The following is a 19,321-nucleotide window of genomic DNA, read 5'->3' on the forward strand; positions in this document are numbered from 1 at the left end:
TTACAGGAGGAAAGGGACAACACACTGATCAAAACCAGTTTATTTACAATCCATTATCTATGAGCTATAATAAAAGTATATCTACTTTTAATAGGACAGAAGAGAGAACATATGCAGGCTTATGACGACATCTTAACGAGCGCTCGGCAACACTACATCCTTCTGTCTGACTTTACTGAGCGAGGAAATCAATTGGCTTCAGATGAAAACTCACTGCTCATTTCTGTGCTTGCAAACAATCTCTCCATTTTCGAGATCATGGGAGCCCTTATGTCAGAGGAGAGAGATGCGTTTGTGAGTATGACCGCGGTCATGGGAGCCGGCGTACGCATCACATTAGCAGCACAGAGACACATGACAGGAGACCAGTGAGGAAACCAAAAAAATGCATTAAGTCTGGTTCTGACATTTCATCCAGAAATGGAGAAAAATGTTACTGGAGAGACAGACAGACAGACACATTTATGAAAGCATCAAGCAAGTGCAGTTTAATGGCGGTATGCTGCCAAAAAACAAACAAACAAAAAAAAAAACAGAATAATCTTCCTCTTTTGATAAATGTTTACGTGGCCAAGCATATCACAAAGCTTTATTTGTTGTAGCCGTGGCCAACAGTACAAACATTCCTCAGAGGACACTATTCAGGTCATTCTGCTGACTGACTTCTTGTTGTTTACAACTCAGAATTCAACTCCCGACTTCCCTCTCAGATGATTTGCAGAGTGCCACTAATGCAACACAATGTAGTTTATGAGGTCTATTCATGATACCCGTGTCCACACTGAGCACACTGAGTCCATATTTCAGTTTCATTTTCCTGTCCAGTGTGCTGTTCTGTGTAGCTGTGATGTTGGTGCAGTAAAGTATCCAGATGGTCACTTTGTTCTCTCTCATCAGCAGCAGTTGGGTTTCCTCTTGCTGGGTTTGTGATCGTTCTCTGTGCTGTCTGTGATCCCTGTTTGGAACACACATATTTAAAAAAAAAAAAAAAAAGGGGGAAATGTGAGTTAATGGGAAGGTTTAAATGATAAGGCTGGCAATATTTTATATTTTTACTTATTGTGAACAAATCCCACAAAAACGCCAAAACCAACAATTAACTGATCCTACTAATAAAATAACCTACAATTATAAAAAGACACATAAATAAGCCACAGTGTTGGGTGACATCTTCCTTCGTTATGAGCCATTCAAGCTGCTGTAAATACACTAGAATAGTGGTTCCCACAATAAATCTCAGTGGCCACAAGATGATTAAATGGATAAGAAAGAAAGGTTTTCTTACTTATTTCTTTCCTTTTGAAAAACTGGATACTTTTATATGTTCAGGCCTCTAAAAAAATCCTTCAAGTAAAATAAAAATAATTTTTCAGTTGAGCTGCTCACAATTCCATAACCTGTGATGAGGAGTCAAGTACACATTGCTTAATTTTATGGGGCCAAAAAAGGTTGCAACCACTGCACCAGAGCACAAAATGTGTATCAATCCACATCTGAAAATAGACCCCAGCAAGTGCAGAATTTACATCTGTTTGATTTATTTTAAAGATCTTCAGTAGTAACTGACAGGTTTGCAGTTGAGTACAACAGACAGAGTAGGGAGGTCGGAAAGTGCTGAGAGATGGACTAACATGTTATATATTTTGTTTTTTCATGGGATTTATTGACAAGAAGAATAATAAAAGAGGATAACGCCAGCATTGTCCTCTAAATTCTTTGATTCCAACCTTACGAGGTGTAAGACACGCAAGAGCCATAGAGCTGAGTTCATCTGTGTCATGAGAAAAGCTGAATGCCATGCTTCAACTATATCTGAAGAAAGGTTCGCCTGGGAAAAATCTGCAACCTTTGAGCTTGTATGAGTTCCAGGATAAATGGTTGTCAATCAAAAAACAAGAGTATCATCATTACTGAGAACTTGACATTTGGAGACACAGTCGTTCCCATGAAGAGCTAATTGGTTGGCAAATGAATCAAAGTATAATAATATATAAATGTGATGCCACCCTTTTGAATAATGACACTTTTTTGGAGCGAACCGACTCACTGATAATGTCACCGACATGCCTCGACCCACTTTTCTCCAGCTCAGACAGAACGTTCGCCTCAAAAGTCAGAGAGGCCACACGGAAGAAGAAATCCCTGACACCATCTCCTGCAACGATAAAGACAACAGAGGCAGGAGTTTAACGAGACAAGAAGAGGATAAAAACAGAGCCTGATGAATGTGGGAGTCAGCCAGTGGGAGATGGGGATTTATCTGTGTCAATGTGTGTTTGAATCCCACCTGACTTTGCAGACACGGCCCAGTACTCTGCTTTGATTTCCTCAGAGAGTCTCATGGCTTCCTGCTCAACCTGAGCCAACTGATCAGGAGACTGAGAGAAACAGAGAAAGAGGGAAGTGGGAACAGCAAAGAGGTAGTTTGCGATTAATTTTCTGTCCATCAACCAATCGACTAATCGTTGCAGCTTTAATATAATTAAGGTTATCATAAAGTAAGATATTATATATTTCTGACATTTCTACTGTATTTTTTTATTATTACTGTTAAAATCTCTCCTGCCAAAACTACTTTACAAAAATAGAAACTACATGAAACTAACTTAAAACATAACATTGATTTTTTTTTTTTAAATCTATAACTTCAAATACTTTGGCTGTCACTAATATTTTTGTAATTTTTTTGACAAATTGTACCCACACTGAGGTCCTTCTTGGTACCGACGAGGAACAGTAAAACACTGGATGGGTCATTTTCCTTCATAGCGTCTTCCAGCCACTGCCTACACACACACACACACAAGTTATCATATCACTTCTAATGGCATTTTAATGGTATAATTATTAGATCATAATATAATATTCCTCACCTGGCATGTGCTAAAGAGCTCACACTGCTTAAGTCAAACACCACTATGATAGCTGGAGACAAACAGTATGAACAGAAGTAAAACAAAGAGCATGTGTTTGCTTTGTCACCATTCAGAGAGACAACACTGTTTCAGTCTTTAGTCAAATGTGAGGGGTGTATTAATGCACTGCTCATTTCACCTTGTGCTCCTCTGTAATACGTGGAAGCGATGCACTTGAACCGCTCCTGACCTGCTGTATCCCACCTGAAATAGATCAGATGCAGCTCTTATTATTCTCAGTGGGATATTTGGTGTCAGATCCTTTCATGTTCAAACTAACATGAAGTGTTTTGGTAATGCAATAGACAACATTTTGGGGGTTGAGAATGGAGCCATAAGGAAATAGTAGGACTATAATCTTTTTGAAGGGGTGCTCCAGCTATTTAGTATTTCACACCCAAAGAGTAGGGGACTTGCAAAAGACAGATTTATTATATACCTAGTGCACTATTTAGTGTGTAAATTTATCTACTAATGCCCTCAAATTTTCCAGCAGTGGAACGAAAAAAGTAGTGTCCCCTGGTTGTACTCTACTTTCTAATAACAATCACACAATTTCAATGCAAAAATGACCATTGTGCAACTCTACATCTGTGAACAATGATGCGAAATGATGATGATTTATAAATGTCATTGTCTTGATTTACTGCTCACTATATGATAAACAACTCCATGTCTGTTGGATATAGTGAATGAGTGAACAGTCTATAGCTGACAGCTCTGTGAGGCTGTATTTATGCACAGCAGTGCTTTGAGCTGCTAATATCAGCTTGTTAACATGCTCAGAGTGACAATGCTAACATGCTGATATTTAGCAGGTATAATGTTTACCATGCTCCCTATCTTAATTTAGCATATTAGCATGCTAACATTTAATTAGCACTAAACACAAACTACAGCTCAGGTTGTTGGATTGATGTTGATGTCATCAGTTTTGCAGTTAAACCAAAGTTGGACAAATTATAATTTCAACCTGATGGTGTCAATGAATGAAAGGCCAGGGGATCATCAAGTTAATTAGGACATATCATCTGGGAACCATGAATATCTGTATAAAACTTTGTGCCAATCCATTTTGTAGATATTGAGATATTTCACTGGATAAGTCAAAACTTTGACCTGCTTGTGGCGCTGGATGGAGGGTCATGGGAGTAGGACTTTTGAGTTGCTGAGATATTTCAGTCTGGACCAAAGACTGACACACACTGGCATCCTTAAAGCCACATTGTGGCTAGAAAAAGATTGACAGAGTTGAAGCAGCAGAGATTAAGATATCCTGACTTCGTCTGATAAATCAAGATTATAAAACACTGGATAAGAACAAACTACATTTCCCATAGTGCAACTCAAGCCTCCATTATTAGACCACCCCCTGACCCCTAGTCCTAACCCTAACCGTCTCACTGCTCATGCCTAAACCTAACCAACTGGGTGTGTCATGTAGACACTAAGAGTCCGCAGATAGACTTACTTGTACGTACTGGGTTAAAGATCACGAGATATTGTTACAGTAAATGTCCCGTTTATAGTGCAGGTTTTGTGTCAGATATTTGAAGTCACAAGCCTAACTCAAGAAAATAATCCTGATGACATCATCAGGGGTTATTTTCTCAGACGTTTAGAAAGTTCCTCCAGAGCTACAACAGGCACCATACAGCTGAGTGGTATTACTTACTATGATGTGTATATACAGTATAAAATCAGTGGAGTGCCCCTTTAAAAAAGCTCAACATGGAAAAGAAGAGGAAAGGAAGGAAAGAGTACCAGAAGATAAAACATTGATGATTCACCACTGGAAGAGTAAAGTCACTTTAGAGGTTCACTTTGAGTTCAACTCATTAACTGTCCCATGCTGTCAGTCTCTCTGGGATATTAACCTTAAAATTACATAAGTGTGCACTTTCATCCGCGGCTAAAGCCAACACAGTGAAGGCAAAACGTGTAATTCAAGATCCACTTAACAGTCTAAACATCATCAACTTAATTATGCAGAGGATGTTCAGTAGACTCAGAATTAACAAATCATGCAGTTTCATTTAGATACAGACTGTTCAGATGTCCAAGAATTTTAACTTCATCATGGTATGTGATCAAATGTTGGACCTTGTCAACCCATTTGAGCCCAATTATCTGTTAACACAGTAAGTGAGTTCTGTTGGGCTGAATCAATGAACTGAATGTTTCTCTGACGTAAAGACAAATACTTACAGCTGTAAACTGAAGGGAACACCGAGCACCTCGAAACGCTCCATCTCAAAATCCACCCCTATGGTCGCTTTGTAGTTCTTCTCAAACGCACCCTTGCAGAACCTTACAGGAACCGAGTAAAGAGAGAGAGAAACTATTCTAGGGATGCAAAAAACAATTGTTATTCTCTATTTCTATATCAATTAATCTATCAGCTATTTTTGATTAATTAATTTATTAGTCATTTTGGCTGTAAAATGTTGAAAATGTCAGAAAAGTTTGTGTAAACCAAAGTGATGTCTTAAAGCTGATGATTCTGACTGATCAATACTAAAAACCCCAAACTAATAAATTACTTTTTATCCTACATGATGTATTGATTAGAGAAAAAAGCTTGTAAGTTTGTGTCATTGTAGTCGTCACCTTGAATGACATTTCAGATCTAATGAAGGTATAAACTGACTTAATTTTGCTCATCTTACTCCTGTATCATCCTGGAAGTAACTCACACAAACTCAGTTAAAACTTGAATGAGGATTTGGAAGAAAACTGCAGCTACGACTACAGAGGAAAAGTCAGAGTGAGGACTACTGCTGAACCACATGATCCTGTATTTTATCTGATTATCCACGACTGCTTCTTACCTGCTGATCAGACATGTTTTCCCAACTGCAACATCGCCCACTACGATGACTTTGGCGATATTAAAGCTAGAAACACAACACCAAGTCTGTCAACAATAATTCAAGCATGTAGCATGAAATACACAGCAACATGATCACTGTTGACTAATTTACCGTCTTAATTTTATGTCTCACACGCCTTCTTAAACTTTTTATATTCTTTTATGGCAAATTGTGAATAGAATAGGTAACTTTGAACCTTAAATGCTCCTCAGTCTTCTCTTATGTTGAAGATGAAGGATTTTATTAACTTAACTAATTTAACTAATTTATGTTTGATTTAAACAGCCTGTCCCCTGTTCTACTTAAAGCACAGATGTAGCTCTAACTCTGCTTTATCAATTTAATTCAGTAAATCTAGAGTTTGCATGTGTGTGTGTGTGAGAGAGAGAGGACTTAATACACAAATCTGATTCTCAAAGAAAAAATTACATGTGTGGGAGGTGCTGTCTACTTATTTTTACATGTTGTTACAGATGAGTAATTCATGAACAATAAGGGAGAGAGCTGTTATTGACGGTGGTGATGTCATCAGAGGGTTATCATCCACAAAATGCTCATCAAAGCTGCTTAGAAGAAGAGCAGAAGTGACCCAAGTGGAAGCTGTTGTGGTGGCGAATGTGAGGCCATGAAAAGACCAAAAGATATACTCACTAGAGCACTAATCCACGACTGAAAATAGTCCCTAACAAATGCACTATTTACTCCTGTTTGAGTAATACTTGCTAAAAAAACTACAGTGTCCTGCTGATTTAGGTGATTACTGAGCCTTCTTTAAAAATGAAACTACTTATTTTAATCTACTTATTTTAAAATATAAAGTGTCACTAGCCTTATTCTTTAAATAAACCACCTGATCAATGCAGTGAGATGTGATGGGTGTGGCTGTCAGCTGATATAGAAAACATAGCATGACATTAAAGAGCCCTGCCAGAACTAATTCAATTCATTTTAACACATATCACAGTGAGTGTGTCTTAGCAGGATGGACAGCAGGGAGTGTGATCTTACCTCACTGTGTCTGTCTTTTTTACCTGGCAGACAGCCTTCACCTGTGGGTGGAAGGCATCTTTGATGTGCAGTGCTGCATTTGGACTGAAACACTGTAAAGAAAATGAGACACAGAAAGAAACAAATGGGGGAAAAGTAAAAGGGTATGTATTTCTTCTTGGAATAGGGGTGCCTGGTAAATAAGACAGCCATAGAAAATCCAAAAATGGAGAAGCAGCTACTTCCCCGAACTAAAACCACTACAACCTTCCTCTGGTTCATTATCTAATCATTGCTGTCCAGTGAAAACCTTGTATTTCCACCCTGCTTTCATTTAGACCACAATAACTTTCTAAAGTGTATCTACAAGGCCTCATTTGACAAATTGAGTAGTGAAGCTTTCTTAGCTCACAGAAAAGAATTAAAAAACCTTCAAAAGGAGTGAAAGACATGAAAAGGGCAGAGATTGGAGTTACAAGGTTTGCAGAGGACAGCAACATTTTGAAGGAGTCCCGTTCAGAGAAGCAAAGAGACTCTAAACAACCTCATCAATAGTAACACTGTTAGAAGTAATTGCATTACAGAGCATGTGTGTGTGTGTGTGTGTGTGTGTGTGTGTGTGTGTGTGTGTGTGTGTGTGTGTGTGTTATTCTAACCTTTGGGAGTTGAGTAATAATCCGGTCCTTCTTCACAGGTGGCAACATGCTGCTACTGTGGATCAATACACACACGCATGCACACACACAAGCTGCCAAACACTGCTCATTCACTTTAAGAGGACACACACACACACTTAACTCTTTTTTCACCACTCCTTCAACAAGTTTTCCTGAAATAGAGCAAATATCAAAGAGTTAAAATGTTGATTTCATGTATGAATAATTGTTTGGTTTTCCATCTGACAAACAGGAGCAGACTGAAGTGATGCTCAACATGATGCCGCCCTGACAAACTGTAATTGCCGCCTTGTAAACTGTACACTATTCTGTGTATTTAATAGGTTAGAATACAATAAAAGCAACACTGTAATTTCTCATTTAATTTTTCATTGCTCAGTTTGTAGGTCAAGGTTTGAGGATGGTGTGATGGAATGGACCATCCGCAGAGCAGGAAAAGAGAAAATTAGTTGTAAAACTAAAACGGTCTAAAAATGTAAAAGTGTTTAAATAAGATAAATAACGTTACCTGACACTGCTGAATGGTAAAAAAAAAAAAAAATAGTAATAATAATAATAATGCTGAGTCTTGGTCCGGAGATGATGTGATGTGATATCCAAAGTCTGCCGAGAAAACAAATCCAGAACAAAATGACGCCCACAGCAACGAACTGAGTCTGCAGACAGACAGACACGCAATTAATGAGACTCCGTGTAATTAGTGAGGAGAGGAGAGACAGAGGATGACCTGTCACACAGCGCCATCATGTGGCCGCAGTGAGCGACAAGGTCAATACACAATATGGTAAAAGCTTTGGATAAAAATGTTTGTTTTTTTTTTTTTTTTTTTTATGGTCATGATTGAATTTTAGATAGAAAAGAGACATCTGTGAATTAAAAAAAAACTTGCCCATTATAATCATCACATTAACAGTAAAATCAGTGTTATGGTCTTTAAATTCAAAATATATTATAACTTCTTTAACAGAAAGTTTAAAATTATGTCTATGATGGAAATGAAAAGAGGGAGTGAGTGATTCATTTAAACAGAAAGGAAAACGTGAAACAAAAACATTTTATATTATGTAGGATTTTAAAATGTATTTCTCTCAAGCCTTACTGGATATACAGAATTTATATGGTCATAAACCAAGTTTTATTCTAATTAATATTCTCAATTAAGTGATTCCAAAAGGACTTTCCTCTTGGAGAGATCTTTCTTTATTTTGAATAATTCATCTCAAATATGTTTATTCTTACATTTAGAAGCTGTGATATTTAGACCTCCGATAAATGGTTTGTGGTCTTAACATCTTTATACCCAATAAAGCTTTTTATTAAGTGGGACAGACCATCTGGAATAGCTTTAAAAACAGTAGCAAACTCTCGATATGTGACAGAAAAGTTATAAATCGTCAGAAAATCATTGTAAGTACATGAAAATCAATTATCATTAAACAACTCTGATACAAAACCAATACCACGAAGGTGCCAATTTCTAAAGAATATGGATTTGTTTTGGGACAAAATCATTTCATTGTTCTAAATGTTAATTTATGAGGACTAAAGTTGCGTACAAAACATAACTTCCATGTCAATGTTGCTTGTTGGTGATATTTAGAAAGTTTCAAAGGCAGTTTAGATGGAGAAAAGTCACAAGACAAAACAAAACTTCCTCCTAGTTTGTTAAAAAATGGTGTGTGGTGTAAACTAGCCAATAATCAGAATTTAATAAACAACTTTGAATCCAATTAGTTTTGAATGTGCTTGGTATCTTTTCACACTCCGGTACAGTAGGTGGCGACAGGACGCTCTTACGTCAATTTGTAGCGCACCAAAGAACGAAAAGAAGAAGTGACGTTTCATTTCCGCGACGGTCAGGCTTTATAAACTTTGTCATCGCCCTTCTTCCTTCTTTTGGTTTCCTCTGTCATGGCGTTAAGTCGCCCCGGTCCTCTGCAGAACATATTTAACATGTTAAAGAGTTTTAATAATAGTGCATGATCGTTTAATTGTGAATGTGAACACGTGCTAGTTAAACGTCAGTTTGTATCTTTGGTGAAAACGTGGTTTCACGTTAGCATCTCGTGCTTAGCGGGCCTCAAGCAGCCACGTGGAGTGAAAGATGGAAGACAAACTAAGTAAGTTTATCAGCATTAGAAAATCCCTCCATAATGCACTTACAATGTAAGTGATGGCAGTTAAAATCCACAAGCTTCCTTCTGTGCAAAACTATTTAAAAGTTTATCTGAAGCTAATATGAAGCTTCAGTCGTCCAAATGAGTCAAATCTAGTAGTTATCTTTCAACGTTACAGTATGTTTAGGTGCCAAAGACCCTCTTTTTGTAACTATACTTCTATCGCAGCTCAACGAGGAAACACAGAGGGAATTTGATGCTAAAAAAAGCTGCAAATGTGGCAGATATCCACTTGATATGACGAACTCAGACTGCTGAAGCCTCATATAAGCTTCAGATAATGCATTTTTGCTCAAAATAACATTGAATTTGGTCCATATCACACCGAAAGCATATTTGAACGGGATCTTTTAGTAGCCAGTATGAACAGGAGGAATGACTAGTGAGTAAGAAGTTTTTGCAGTGTTCATATAGGAACCTGACTTGAAAAATTGTGAAACTGTCCTTTAAGTCATTTATGTTAAACCATGAATGTCTTTTTTTCTCAGGTGGTCTTCAGTGTGACAAGTCACTTCTTGAGTCAAACAAATGTCATATTGGAGTCATCGTTGGGTCTTATGTCCCTGGGAGGTGAGTGACTGACGCACACTTGGCTATCTGATGTCGTATTACTGCAGTTTGTGTCAATGATGAAAACTGTGAATAGGAAGTGCCGTCTGATGCGATAACTGACGATGTTTTTCAATCACTGTTCTGAGCCTCCAGAGCTGCATTAGAGTCTCAGCGTGATTCATCTTTACATACTTGTCACTGAAGTTACTTATTTGTTTTTTAAACAGGTGAAGCTGAGCCCAGGCCAGAAGATGGAAAACCCAAAGTGAAGAGGTTGGTTTAATAAGTCTGTTGACTGGAAAAATTTTCCAGTTTCCATTTTTAAATGTAGTGATGAAATCTAAACTGAAATAGCTGGAATTACCGGCAGATTGTTCAGTGGTGACTCTCGGTTTTCTGAATATTAAATGATGCAGTTCTGTCACCTGTCAAAATTGGTGAAACTGGTTAACATACCATAATCTTCTTTTCTTCTGTAGCTGAAAATGTATGTGAGCTGCCTTAAAAGATGACACTGCCAGGAAAATACACCTGCTGGAGGCCTGGAGTCTGACAGGTGAGTTAACGTGCCTCCATCAGCACAGTAATCATGTAGCTCTTCCAGTGATGAAAACCTTGAGTAGGAAGTGCCGTCCGACGCGACAACTGACGATGTCTCATCCACTTTTCTGACTCTTCAAAGCTGTCTCTTGTTTCTAAAGCAGTGTAGTTGCCTTTCTCTACTTATACTTTTGTCTCTTTTTTTCTTTCAGGTTGCCATGCAGGACTGCAAATGCTCCCAAGTACACCAGCTAAATGAAAAGGATTCATTTCATTCAGGTGAATTTGCATTTTCTGTCCTAAAAATAACCGGCTGCTTCTGTCATGATGAAATCTAAACTGAAATAGCTGGAATTACCGGCAGATTGTTCAGTGGTGATAATCGGTTTTCTGAACATAAAATGAGAACAATATCAGTCTCAAATTGACTGGAACTCTGCTAGTATTTCACAACTTTCAATTTTGTTCTGGTTTCTCAAGGTTGGGCTGGTTACTGAAGAAGATTCCTCAGAAAGAAGTGATTCATCTTCTGATGGACTGCAGCTTTGAGATGCTCCTCGTAAGTTTAGAGTTTTAGATACACCATTCTTTAAAGGTGCAATGTGTAAGAATTGGCCATGTGATCCAAACAAATGGGGAGCAGCATTTCCCCCCCCCCCCCCCCCCAGGATGGGCTGGGGCTAGCTGGTTAGCATGCTAACTTCAGTAGATACCTTTGCTACACAATACATAGATGTCTTTGACATAACATCAAAACTGTCATTTCTTAACATTCTGTTGATATTTTTAGTTCACTTTTGAATGTTTTAAACTAAAATTATGGCGAATTCTTACACTGGGCCTTTTTTTTTTTTTTTTTAAGTCAAAAGCTTCTCTACAAGCTCACCTTTTGTACAGTGAAAACACTTTAGTACTGTGTTGATTAAACACCTCAACACACTTGTTCAGCATTATTAAGCAAACAACACATTAGCAGACTGGTAAAATCCTTATGATGGTGATGATGATCCCATGTAATGACTGATTTGCAGTAAATCAGGAGCTGGTGCAGACCTGACATTAACCACAAAACTGCAGGATCACAGTTCACCCTCTGTTTGTGGCAACCTGCCTCATTTTTCACAGGTGGTTAAATTTTGAGCCACTTCCAACAAATCCTGTAGCTGATAAATCCCAAATGACTTGTCAAAGTGCTTTGACTTTTGTACAATGGTGACTTAATTGAAAAGCTCAGAGTAGCTTTGTCGGTGATGAAAACTGGAGTAGGAAGTGCCGTCCGATGCGACAACTGACGATTGTTTCTGATCCACTTTTCTGAGACTTACAGCCACACATTGTGGAGATGTTTTTTTTTGTTTTGTTTTTTTTTCTATAAGTACAATTACCTACTCAGATTTCCACATTTGTTTTGATTGCAGGTGCAGTTCTGCCAGTGTGATCCTGTCCCTGAAGTCTGAGAAGTAAATTATGACAGGTAATTGTTACACAATAGTAAATGGCTTGTCAGCTTAACTGCCAGCTGTAAATTAGCTCTTTTGTTATGATGAAACCTAAACTGAAATAGCTGGAATTACCGGCAGATTGTTCAGTGGTGACTCTCGGTTTTCTGAACATTAAATGGCAGCAGCACGTTGCACACTTGATGGAAATTATTTTGTCTAACTTTCTTTTTTTGTTCACCAGAATTGGATCCAGTGGCTGCAGTGACTTTGTCAGTATGCCTCAAAGTTTCATGTGGTAAGAAATCTCATTTATTTGTAAGCTGAAAATGACAAAATGAGATAATGTCCTCTTTTTTTTAAGTGGAGGACAAAGCAAATATCTGCACCACAGAAATTTCATTCAGAAAGACTTCAAACTATAGGACATGCATATCCCTTTACTATAGGATGCCCTCTACAGGAGAAACTGGGTCATTGCAGCAGTCCATCATAACGATACAATTAAACTGATGACAGTAAAATGTGGACAGTTGAATATTTCTTTACACAAACTCTAAACTCTTCATTTAGACCTTTTTTATTTAAAAAAAAAAAAAGACAAATGCTTCAATTTTGACAGGGGGATTTGTGGGCAGATTATTTTTTTCCCCCCCTTCCCACCTACTGTCAGGCTCTTTCTGTTGCATGTTAGCTAAACTGATTTTGAATATTGAGTGACACTGTAAATAGTAGTTATTCAACCCAAAGTCCATTTTATGGTTTCAATTTCCAAATCTAATCTGTGTCTCTTCTGCAGGTGCCATGGACTCATGAACACTGTCTGAAGATGGATGTCAACATGTTTGTAGAAAAATGTTTTACACCTTGTAAAAGCTGATTAAATAAAGTCAACACAGTCTTATAAACTAACTTAATGGTTTACTTTTTTTATTGAGCCTCTAATACGCACATCTTTAAAAGCCAATGTAAAGGTGACGCCAATGTACCCATGTAGGAACTAAGAGCCAAAACATCTCTACCGTTAAGTGATCCTTCCCACATTTTGTGCTTTCTGTCAAGGAGACACTACTGACAATAAAACCACCAGTGAGTCTGTTCTGCCACATTCAATAATATTGAATGTCTCATTGTGCCCCTCACTTATTAAATATTGCACTCAGCCTCCTCTACATTATCAAATTAACTTTAAACAACTGCATCAGTGTGTACAGATGTAGTCATGCAGATTGACTTCATTGTTCCTGATGTCTGTCCTTGGTAGACTTAATATTCAATAGATTGGTGATTAACTTTATTACCTATAATGTGGAAAAATGTCTTATTTTACCAATGTAACATTTTGGATGCAACAGATAAGACTGGTCTTAATTTAAATTCTGAATATTTTTTCCAGTAGGGTGTATTTTTCACCTTCACTCCAAACTCATCAAATGTACTGAGTTGAGGCTTGAAGTAATGCGTCTCTATGGCAACTTGACAGTGTACTCTGGTACGACCATGTTTATGTTTCAGATAAGAGAACAGTATGTGTAGGTTATTGACTGCATGTGTTCCCGGCCACTATGATCTCACGTGTCTCCAACAGTGACTCTTTTATTATTTAGTTTTTGTATCTTGTTTTTCCATACCACTTGCTCCGCCCAGTGGGAGTGCTGTTACTTTATTACATTAATTGTGACCTTCATTAAATCCTTATCAAAGGTTGTGGATTGTCAGTAAGAAAAAAAATCGGATTAAGTCTTTCAAAGTTGACAGCATACGCCCTGAAGTGTGTAGATTAAATGTAAGACAAACAAAAACTAGTTCTTCAGGATCCAAGTATTTGCTTTGAAGAAGATAATTGCAATGTCTGTTTATTAGCCGCATGTTTTTTTTTTTTCTCATGCATCTTGCCTTTAGTCACGACTGAGTGAGAACACACCTGCCCTGCAGTCTTAAACATGGAGAATGTTCTGTTCTTTCTTTCAAATCTCTTTATGTAATGGCAACTTCACAACATGGTGAACTTAATGAACCTTAATCTAATTTTAAAAAATCCAGTAAAGGCTCAATATCATAGAGAAATACTAAAAGTTTCAAGAGCCTTTAAGATTAGCCAAACCTTGTAATAAAACAAGTCATCCAAAACACACCCAACAAGTCTATAATGACTACGAGCAGCTCAGAACAATGTCTGGGTCTCAAGTGGGCAGAGAAACTGGGTTTCCACCCTGTATGCAACTCCAAAACTGTGCCACCTGCCACTGTGTTTGACCAATAATAGGCCAGGTCCCGAAGGACTGTGACCCCTGTGAAAATTCACAATCGTGTGAAGCAAACTGTTCTGAAACACACATGTACACTATATATACACTCACTGGCCACTTTATTAGGAACACCTGTTCAATCTAATACAATCCAATACAACAGCTCTGCCACACATTCTACATTTACGAAGCTTATACATTCATAGTTTTTGTTGACATTGTGAGAAAGGTGATAATTCTCCTTTATGTTTACTATTGAGGTCGTCATGGGTGGTGGTGTACTGGTGTGTGTTATATTGAATGGTGTTCCTAATATTTTGTCCACTCTATTAACATACATGAGGAGGGCAAAATATTAGTAACACACTCCAGTACACCACCACCACCCATTATGACCTCAATAATAAACATAAAGTAGAATTATCACCTTTCTGACAATGTCAACAAAAACTGAAAATGTATAAGCTTCATAAATGTAGAATTTATGGCAGAACTGTTTTATTAGATTGCACAGGTGTTCCTAATAAAGTGCTCGATGAGTGTACAGTATAAGATTGTGTTTTACTGTGATGAGGTTGTGCAATAAGAGCTATAAACCATCTTGTTTTGGTATTAACATACGTTACCGTTTCACTGTACATACCTTATCATAACAGATGCTGTATTGTTCTCTGTTGCAGGCCTGAGACTTCTTACCCCTCATTAAACTAGAAGTGAGGATTGATGATGCAGATGCATACATCATACCAACAACTGTAACTAAAGATGCTGTTGTAACATGTACAATATATGCAAAGATTAATTTTGTATGTATGTGTTTTATTTTGACCTTTAAGTCAGCTTGAGGGACTCGTCCTCTGCCAAAAATCTAACGGGTGGATAATCTAAAGGGTGTTGTCATCATTGTCAGTGTCTGTCATTGACGCATGTATAACAATAGTTTAAATAACTTGCTTGATATACCGGTTTGTCACACTGTACTTGGACAGTTGCCAGGCCCTAACTCTTCAGGTAAATCTATAATAGAAAGTGACTGACAGGTGCTGAAAGCTTTGCTCAGAGCCAAGTTTCACAGGTGTCGACTGATCTGAATGTAGTATGAACTACATTCAGATCAATCAAGTTGAGACCTGCTAGTATTTCTACTTTTTCATGTAGTCACTGGTGTTTTTTTATGCTGCAGGTTACTTTGATTTAGATCCGCAATCAGTTGCGGGTGAAAGAAATTATGCCTTTATTACCTGACCGCATCAACAACCTAATCATACTGATCACGCTGTATTGGAACAGTTTACCACTGACATAGTTCAGCATTTGGAAAACCTTTCCCCGTTCAGTTCTCTATCTATAAAAACATCATCTTTTATCTTTGCAGAAAACATTATGAAGCGTTTGTGAGTATACAAAGATACATACATACACCTGCATATCAAATTGTCAGAGGTGACTCTTTTTCCTCTTTTCAGTGTAGGATTGACTCGCTGAGAGCAAAGAGCGTCATGATGAGAAAACTTATTTCACATATTATAATCAAAAGGTGAAATAATAAATCCTTTCACTTTCTAAATGCTGTTGTGTGATTTGAGTCAGTGCTGATTTTATTGCTAAAACGTGTTATAGCTCACATAAGTGCAACTGTCATATCATGATTTCGTTAACTTATTTATGCGACATGAACATGCTGTGTACTCAAATATGGTGGAGCACAGACACCTGAAGGATACACTTAAAGCTTGTGGATACCCTAACTGTACCTTTGTGAGAGCAGCCACAAGATCCAGGAAGAACAACAACCCTGCAGGTGGTGAGGAAAAGAAGAATAAATGCAACTATATTGTCATTTCATACATGTCCTGAGTATCTGAGAAACTCAGGATTTTCAACCACAACTGCATCCCATTAAACAAACACATGGCTCAACACAGGAGGGCCAAGTCCTCAGTGTCAAGACTCAGCAGTTTGCCTTCATCTGAAAGATGAGGAACACTCTTTCAAGGACAACAACATGCATGTTTTGGATACAGAGGACAGATGTTATTAGCTTAGAGTTTTTTCTCATGCACTATTGCACTTTGCACTACGTTTAGTTTTTAGTTTGGTTCATTACATTTATATCAGAGACTGTGTACAAAATATATTAATCTCAATACAAAGAGAAAAGACGCTTTGTACCAGATTTAGCACATACACACACACATACACACACACACACACAGGAATAAATACAAAGCAGAATACAAATACCAGAATATTACACACATATATCCAAAGTTATAAAAAGCAGGTTGTCAAAATGTCAAATTAATGCTGACAAGACTGATTACTTAACATCCTTTTTTTTTTTTAACTTGACGGAAGAAAATGTGCAAATCTATGCAGGTTTTCAGATTGACAGGTGGCTTATTCCAGTCTTTAATGGCTTTGAAAGAAAAAGCAGATTGTGATAAGGCTTATCGCTACATTTTCCCCTTGAGGCAGACCTTCAAGCTCTGCTCATTTGTTCAGAGCGGAGGTGATCAAAAGCTCTTCAACTGTGGAGGAGCAACATTATGGATTATCTTATGTAAACCGACACTTGAATGCAAGCTTTGACTTGTCAAAGCTAAACATTCTATATTTAACAAGTATATCACAGTGATGATACTGTCGTGATTTCCTGTCCAGGACTTTCAGGGCTTATTTATGAAGTAACCTGATTGGTTTTAAGACAGTGTTGTGTGCCTGAGACCAACATGATATGCAGTAATGAAAATAAGAAAAAATCAATTGCATTCAGATATGTTTTGTTTATTCATAAAATACATGGTCACTGTTTTCTCAGTAATCAGAGTGAGACACCTTTTTCCATCGTTAATGACAATTTGCCAGCAACTTGTTCAGTGTCTTTCCTATGTGCATATAAGACTGTGTTGTCTGCACACATCTGTAGTTGCTTACTTCCTGTCTGTCACCTGATTTGTATACAAGTGTTACAATGGCGGTCTTCAGAGTGCTATAGGGAATATGCTTTTGTCCAGTGACTAGTTTATAATATGAGTGATGGGGGTAGTTAAATCATCTTTGTATTTTTTTAAGAAAAACAGCATCAAGTCACTAAGTATCTTTAGCTGTTGAATTAGACAATGATGAAAGGATTTTATTTAACTTTGCCTCATCTGTATATAGCTTCATTAGTTAGTAGAAACACTGGATGCTGGTTTTCTGTAGAATTGCCAGCCAGTTCCAAAATGGAGTTAATAAAATAATCATTAAAAGATATTGTTATTCTTGTTGGATTCTCGATCAACTGAGTCAGCTGAAACTTATTGGCAGTGTCCTTCAACTTCTTTCTGCGTATTTTGTCTAACCAGTTAAGATTCATTCATTCATCCATTAAGAGCACTTCTCTGCCATTACATTTTTTGAGAACATCAGATAAATTACCGAAGAACACGTCCTCTTCAGTTGGTGGTCGATACAGTCGCCTACAATTACATTAAAGGACATCTCATCGGAGAGAGTAATGGAAACTCCAACATATTCCAGAGTATCACTGGGCAAATCAGTTTGTTTACACTGAATGCCTTCTTTAACATAGATCATAACACCACCAGCCATGTTTACAATCTCATCTCTAGATGCTATAACCTGGAACACTTTAAAACACCTGATGGAGTTGTTGGATTGAGCCATGTTTCAGAGAGACACGAATAATCAAGGGTAGAGTCCAACAGTAATTGTTCAAGTGGTTTCATCTCTGACACAATACTCCTTTTATTTAACTGTCCACCAAAATTCCCCTAAGTTTTTACTTTCAGGTCCCAGAGCACTTTCACATGATTTACAGTCTGACATATTTTGGTTATGGTCATGGTGAGTGACATATTTGTTGTTGTGCAGAGTTAATCACAGAGTTACCTTGTGCAGAGTGGGAACGTGTAGGCCTAAGCCCCGCAGTCTTAAACATGGAGGCAACTTCAATATGTGATAAAAATCCAGTGAAGGCACAATGTTCTAGAGAGATACTAACGTTTTCAAGGGTCTTAATATATACTGTGTTATGTCATACTGTACTAGCACAGTTGGATAGTTGCCAGGCCCAAACTTTACATGTAAATCTATAACGGAAAGTGACTGACAGGGGCTTGAAGTTTTGCTAAGAGGCAAGTTTCACAGGTGTTGACTGATCTGAACATAGTGTGAGTTGAGACCTGCATTTATTTCTAGTTTTGATGTGGTCGCTAGTGAGAAAGTAAGCATATACACTTTTTTTTCTGCAACAAGTTAATTTGATTTACATCCACAGTCAGTTGTGGGTGAAAGACGTCCCATTGTTCCAAGTTTTATTGCATGACTGACCACGCTGTACTGGAACAGTTTATCACTGACATAGTTTAGCATTTGCAAAACTTTCTCTATAAGAACATCATCTTTTATCTTTGCAGAAAACATCATGAAACATTTGTGAATACCAAGGCCGTAGGTTTGGTTTTAACCTCAGTAGGGAGCAAAATAATTGCATATGTGTACTTGCTCTTGATCACTCTTTTCTCATTCATAGATGCGCACACACACATACACACATAAAGAGCCTGACTCTGCAAAATGTTTACCTCACTGAATATGCATTTCCTGACTTGCCTGAAACCAGATTAGTATCATGATTTTTTCCTCTGACTACTTCACTATAAATCTGAGGCCAGAATTTAAATAACATATCATAAACACAATAATTGTCACAATAAACTAAATGTATGGAAGCCTGTAGGTAATGTGCAAACCTCACCTGAGATTCTGTCCCTCTTTCAGTTTGTGGATTTGGGCGACACAACTCAAGAGTTTCATGCCACAGTGACGCTCAAACCTTCAAATCTTTAAATCACCTCAAAACCTATTTGTATTATTGTTCATTCAACTCCTGAACTTATGGCTA

General features: G+C 37.6%; 1 protein-coding gene, 1 long non-coding RNA gene and 6 other non-coding genes across 9 annotated transcripts; 7 read left to right on the forward strand and 1 right to left on the reverse strand.

The window, feature by feature from the left end:
- Window positions 1–25: 25 nt before the first annotated feature.
- LOC121910878 (ras-related protein Rab-34-like) lies at window positions 26–10,715 on the reverse strand. 2 transcript variants are annotated; one of them, XM_042432258.1, is made up of 12 exons: window positions 10,638–10,715; window positions 7,961–8,108; window positions 7,432–7,604; window positions 6,797–6,888; window positions 5,747–5,812; window positions 5,124–5,225; window positions 3,055–3,119; window positions 2,874–2,925; window positions 2,705–2,786; window positions 2,288–2,378; window positions 2,048–2,155; window positions 26–955 (listed from the first exon to the last, which is right to left on the reverse strand). In XM_042432258.1, exons 1-12 carry the CDS (start codon window positions 10,638–10,640, stop codon window positions 894–896), a joined length of 1,044 nt encoding a protein of 347 aa, XP_042288192.1. In that variant the 5' UTR covers window positions 10,641–10,715; the 3' UTR covers window positions 26–893. The 2 variants fall into 2 exon arrangements, with proteins under 2 accessions (XP_042288192.1, XP_042288194.1); XM_042432260.1 differs by lacking the exon at window positions 10,638–10,715 and having other exon boundaries at window positions 5,124–5,261; window positions 7,961–8,178.
- On the forward strand, window positions 9,306–13,072 carry LOC121910879. Its single transcript, XR_006099748.1, has 9 exons — window positions 9,306–9,572; window positions 10,118–10,199; window positions 10,409–10,454; window positions 10,661–10,737; window positions 10,934–11,000; window positions 11,202–11,280; window positions 12,140–12,195; window positions 12,405–12,458; window positions 12,960–13,072. It is a non-coding gene; the product is annotated as an uncharacterized LOC121910879 (long non-coding RNA).
- On the forward strand, window positions 10,252–10,323 carry LOC121910974. The gene has a single exon (XR_006099774.1). It is a non-coding gene; the product is annotated as a small nucleolar RNA SNORD49 (small nucleolar RNA).
- On the forward strand, window positions 10,510–10,583 carry LOC121910979. The gene has a single exon (XR_006099779.1). It is a non-coding gene; the product is annotated as a small nucleolar RNA SNORD65 (small nucleolar RNA).
- Window positions 10,781–10,855, forward strand: LOC121910975. Its single transcript, XR_006099775.1, has one exon. It is a non-coding gene; the product is annotated as a small nucleolar RNA SNORD49 (small nucleolar RNA).
- On the forward strand, window positions 11,044–11,117 carry LOC121910981. Its single transcript, XR_006099781.1, has one exon. It is a non-coding gene; the product is annotated as a small nucleolar RNA SNORD65 (small nucleolar RNA).
- On the forward strand, window positions 11,965–12,041 carry LOC121910976. Its single transcript, XR_006099776.1, has one exon. It is a non-coding gene; the product is annotated as a small nucleolar RNA SNORD49 (small nucleolar RNA).
- LOC121910980 lies at window positions 12,260–12,333 on the forward strand. The gene has a single exon (XR_006099780.1). It is a non-coding gene; the product is annotated as a small nucleolar RNA SNORD65 (small nucleolar RNA).
- Window positions 13,073–19,321: the final 6,249 nt, after the last annotated feature.

This window comes from Thunnus maccoyii, chromosome 13 (genome assembly GCF_910596095.1).
Source record: "Thunnus maccoyii chromosome 13, fThuMac1.1, whole genome shotgun sequence".
NCBI classification, from domain to species: domain Eukaryota; kingdom Metazoa; phylum Chordata; class Actinopteri; order Scombriformes; family Scombridae; genus Thunnus; species Thunnus maccoyii.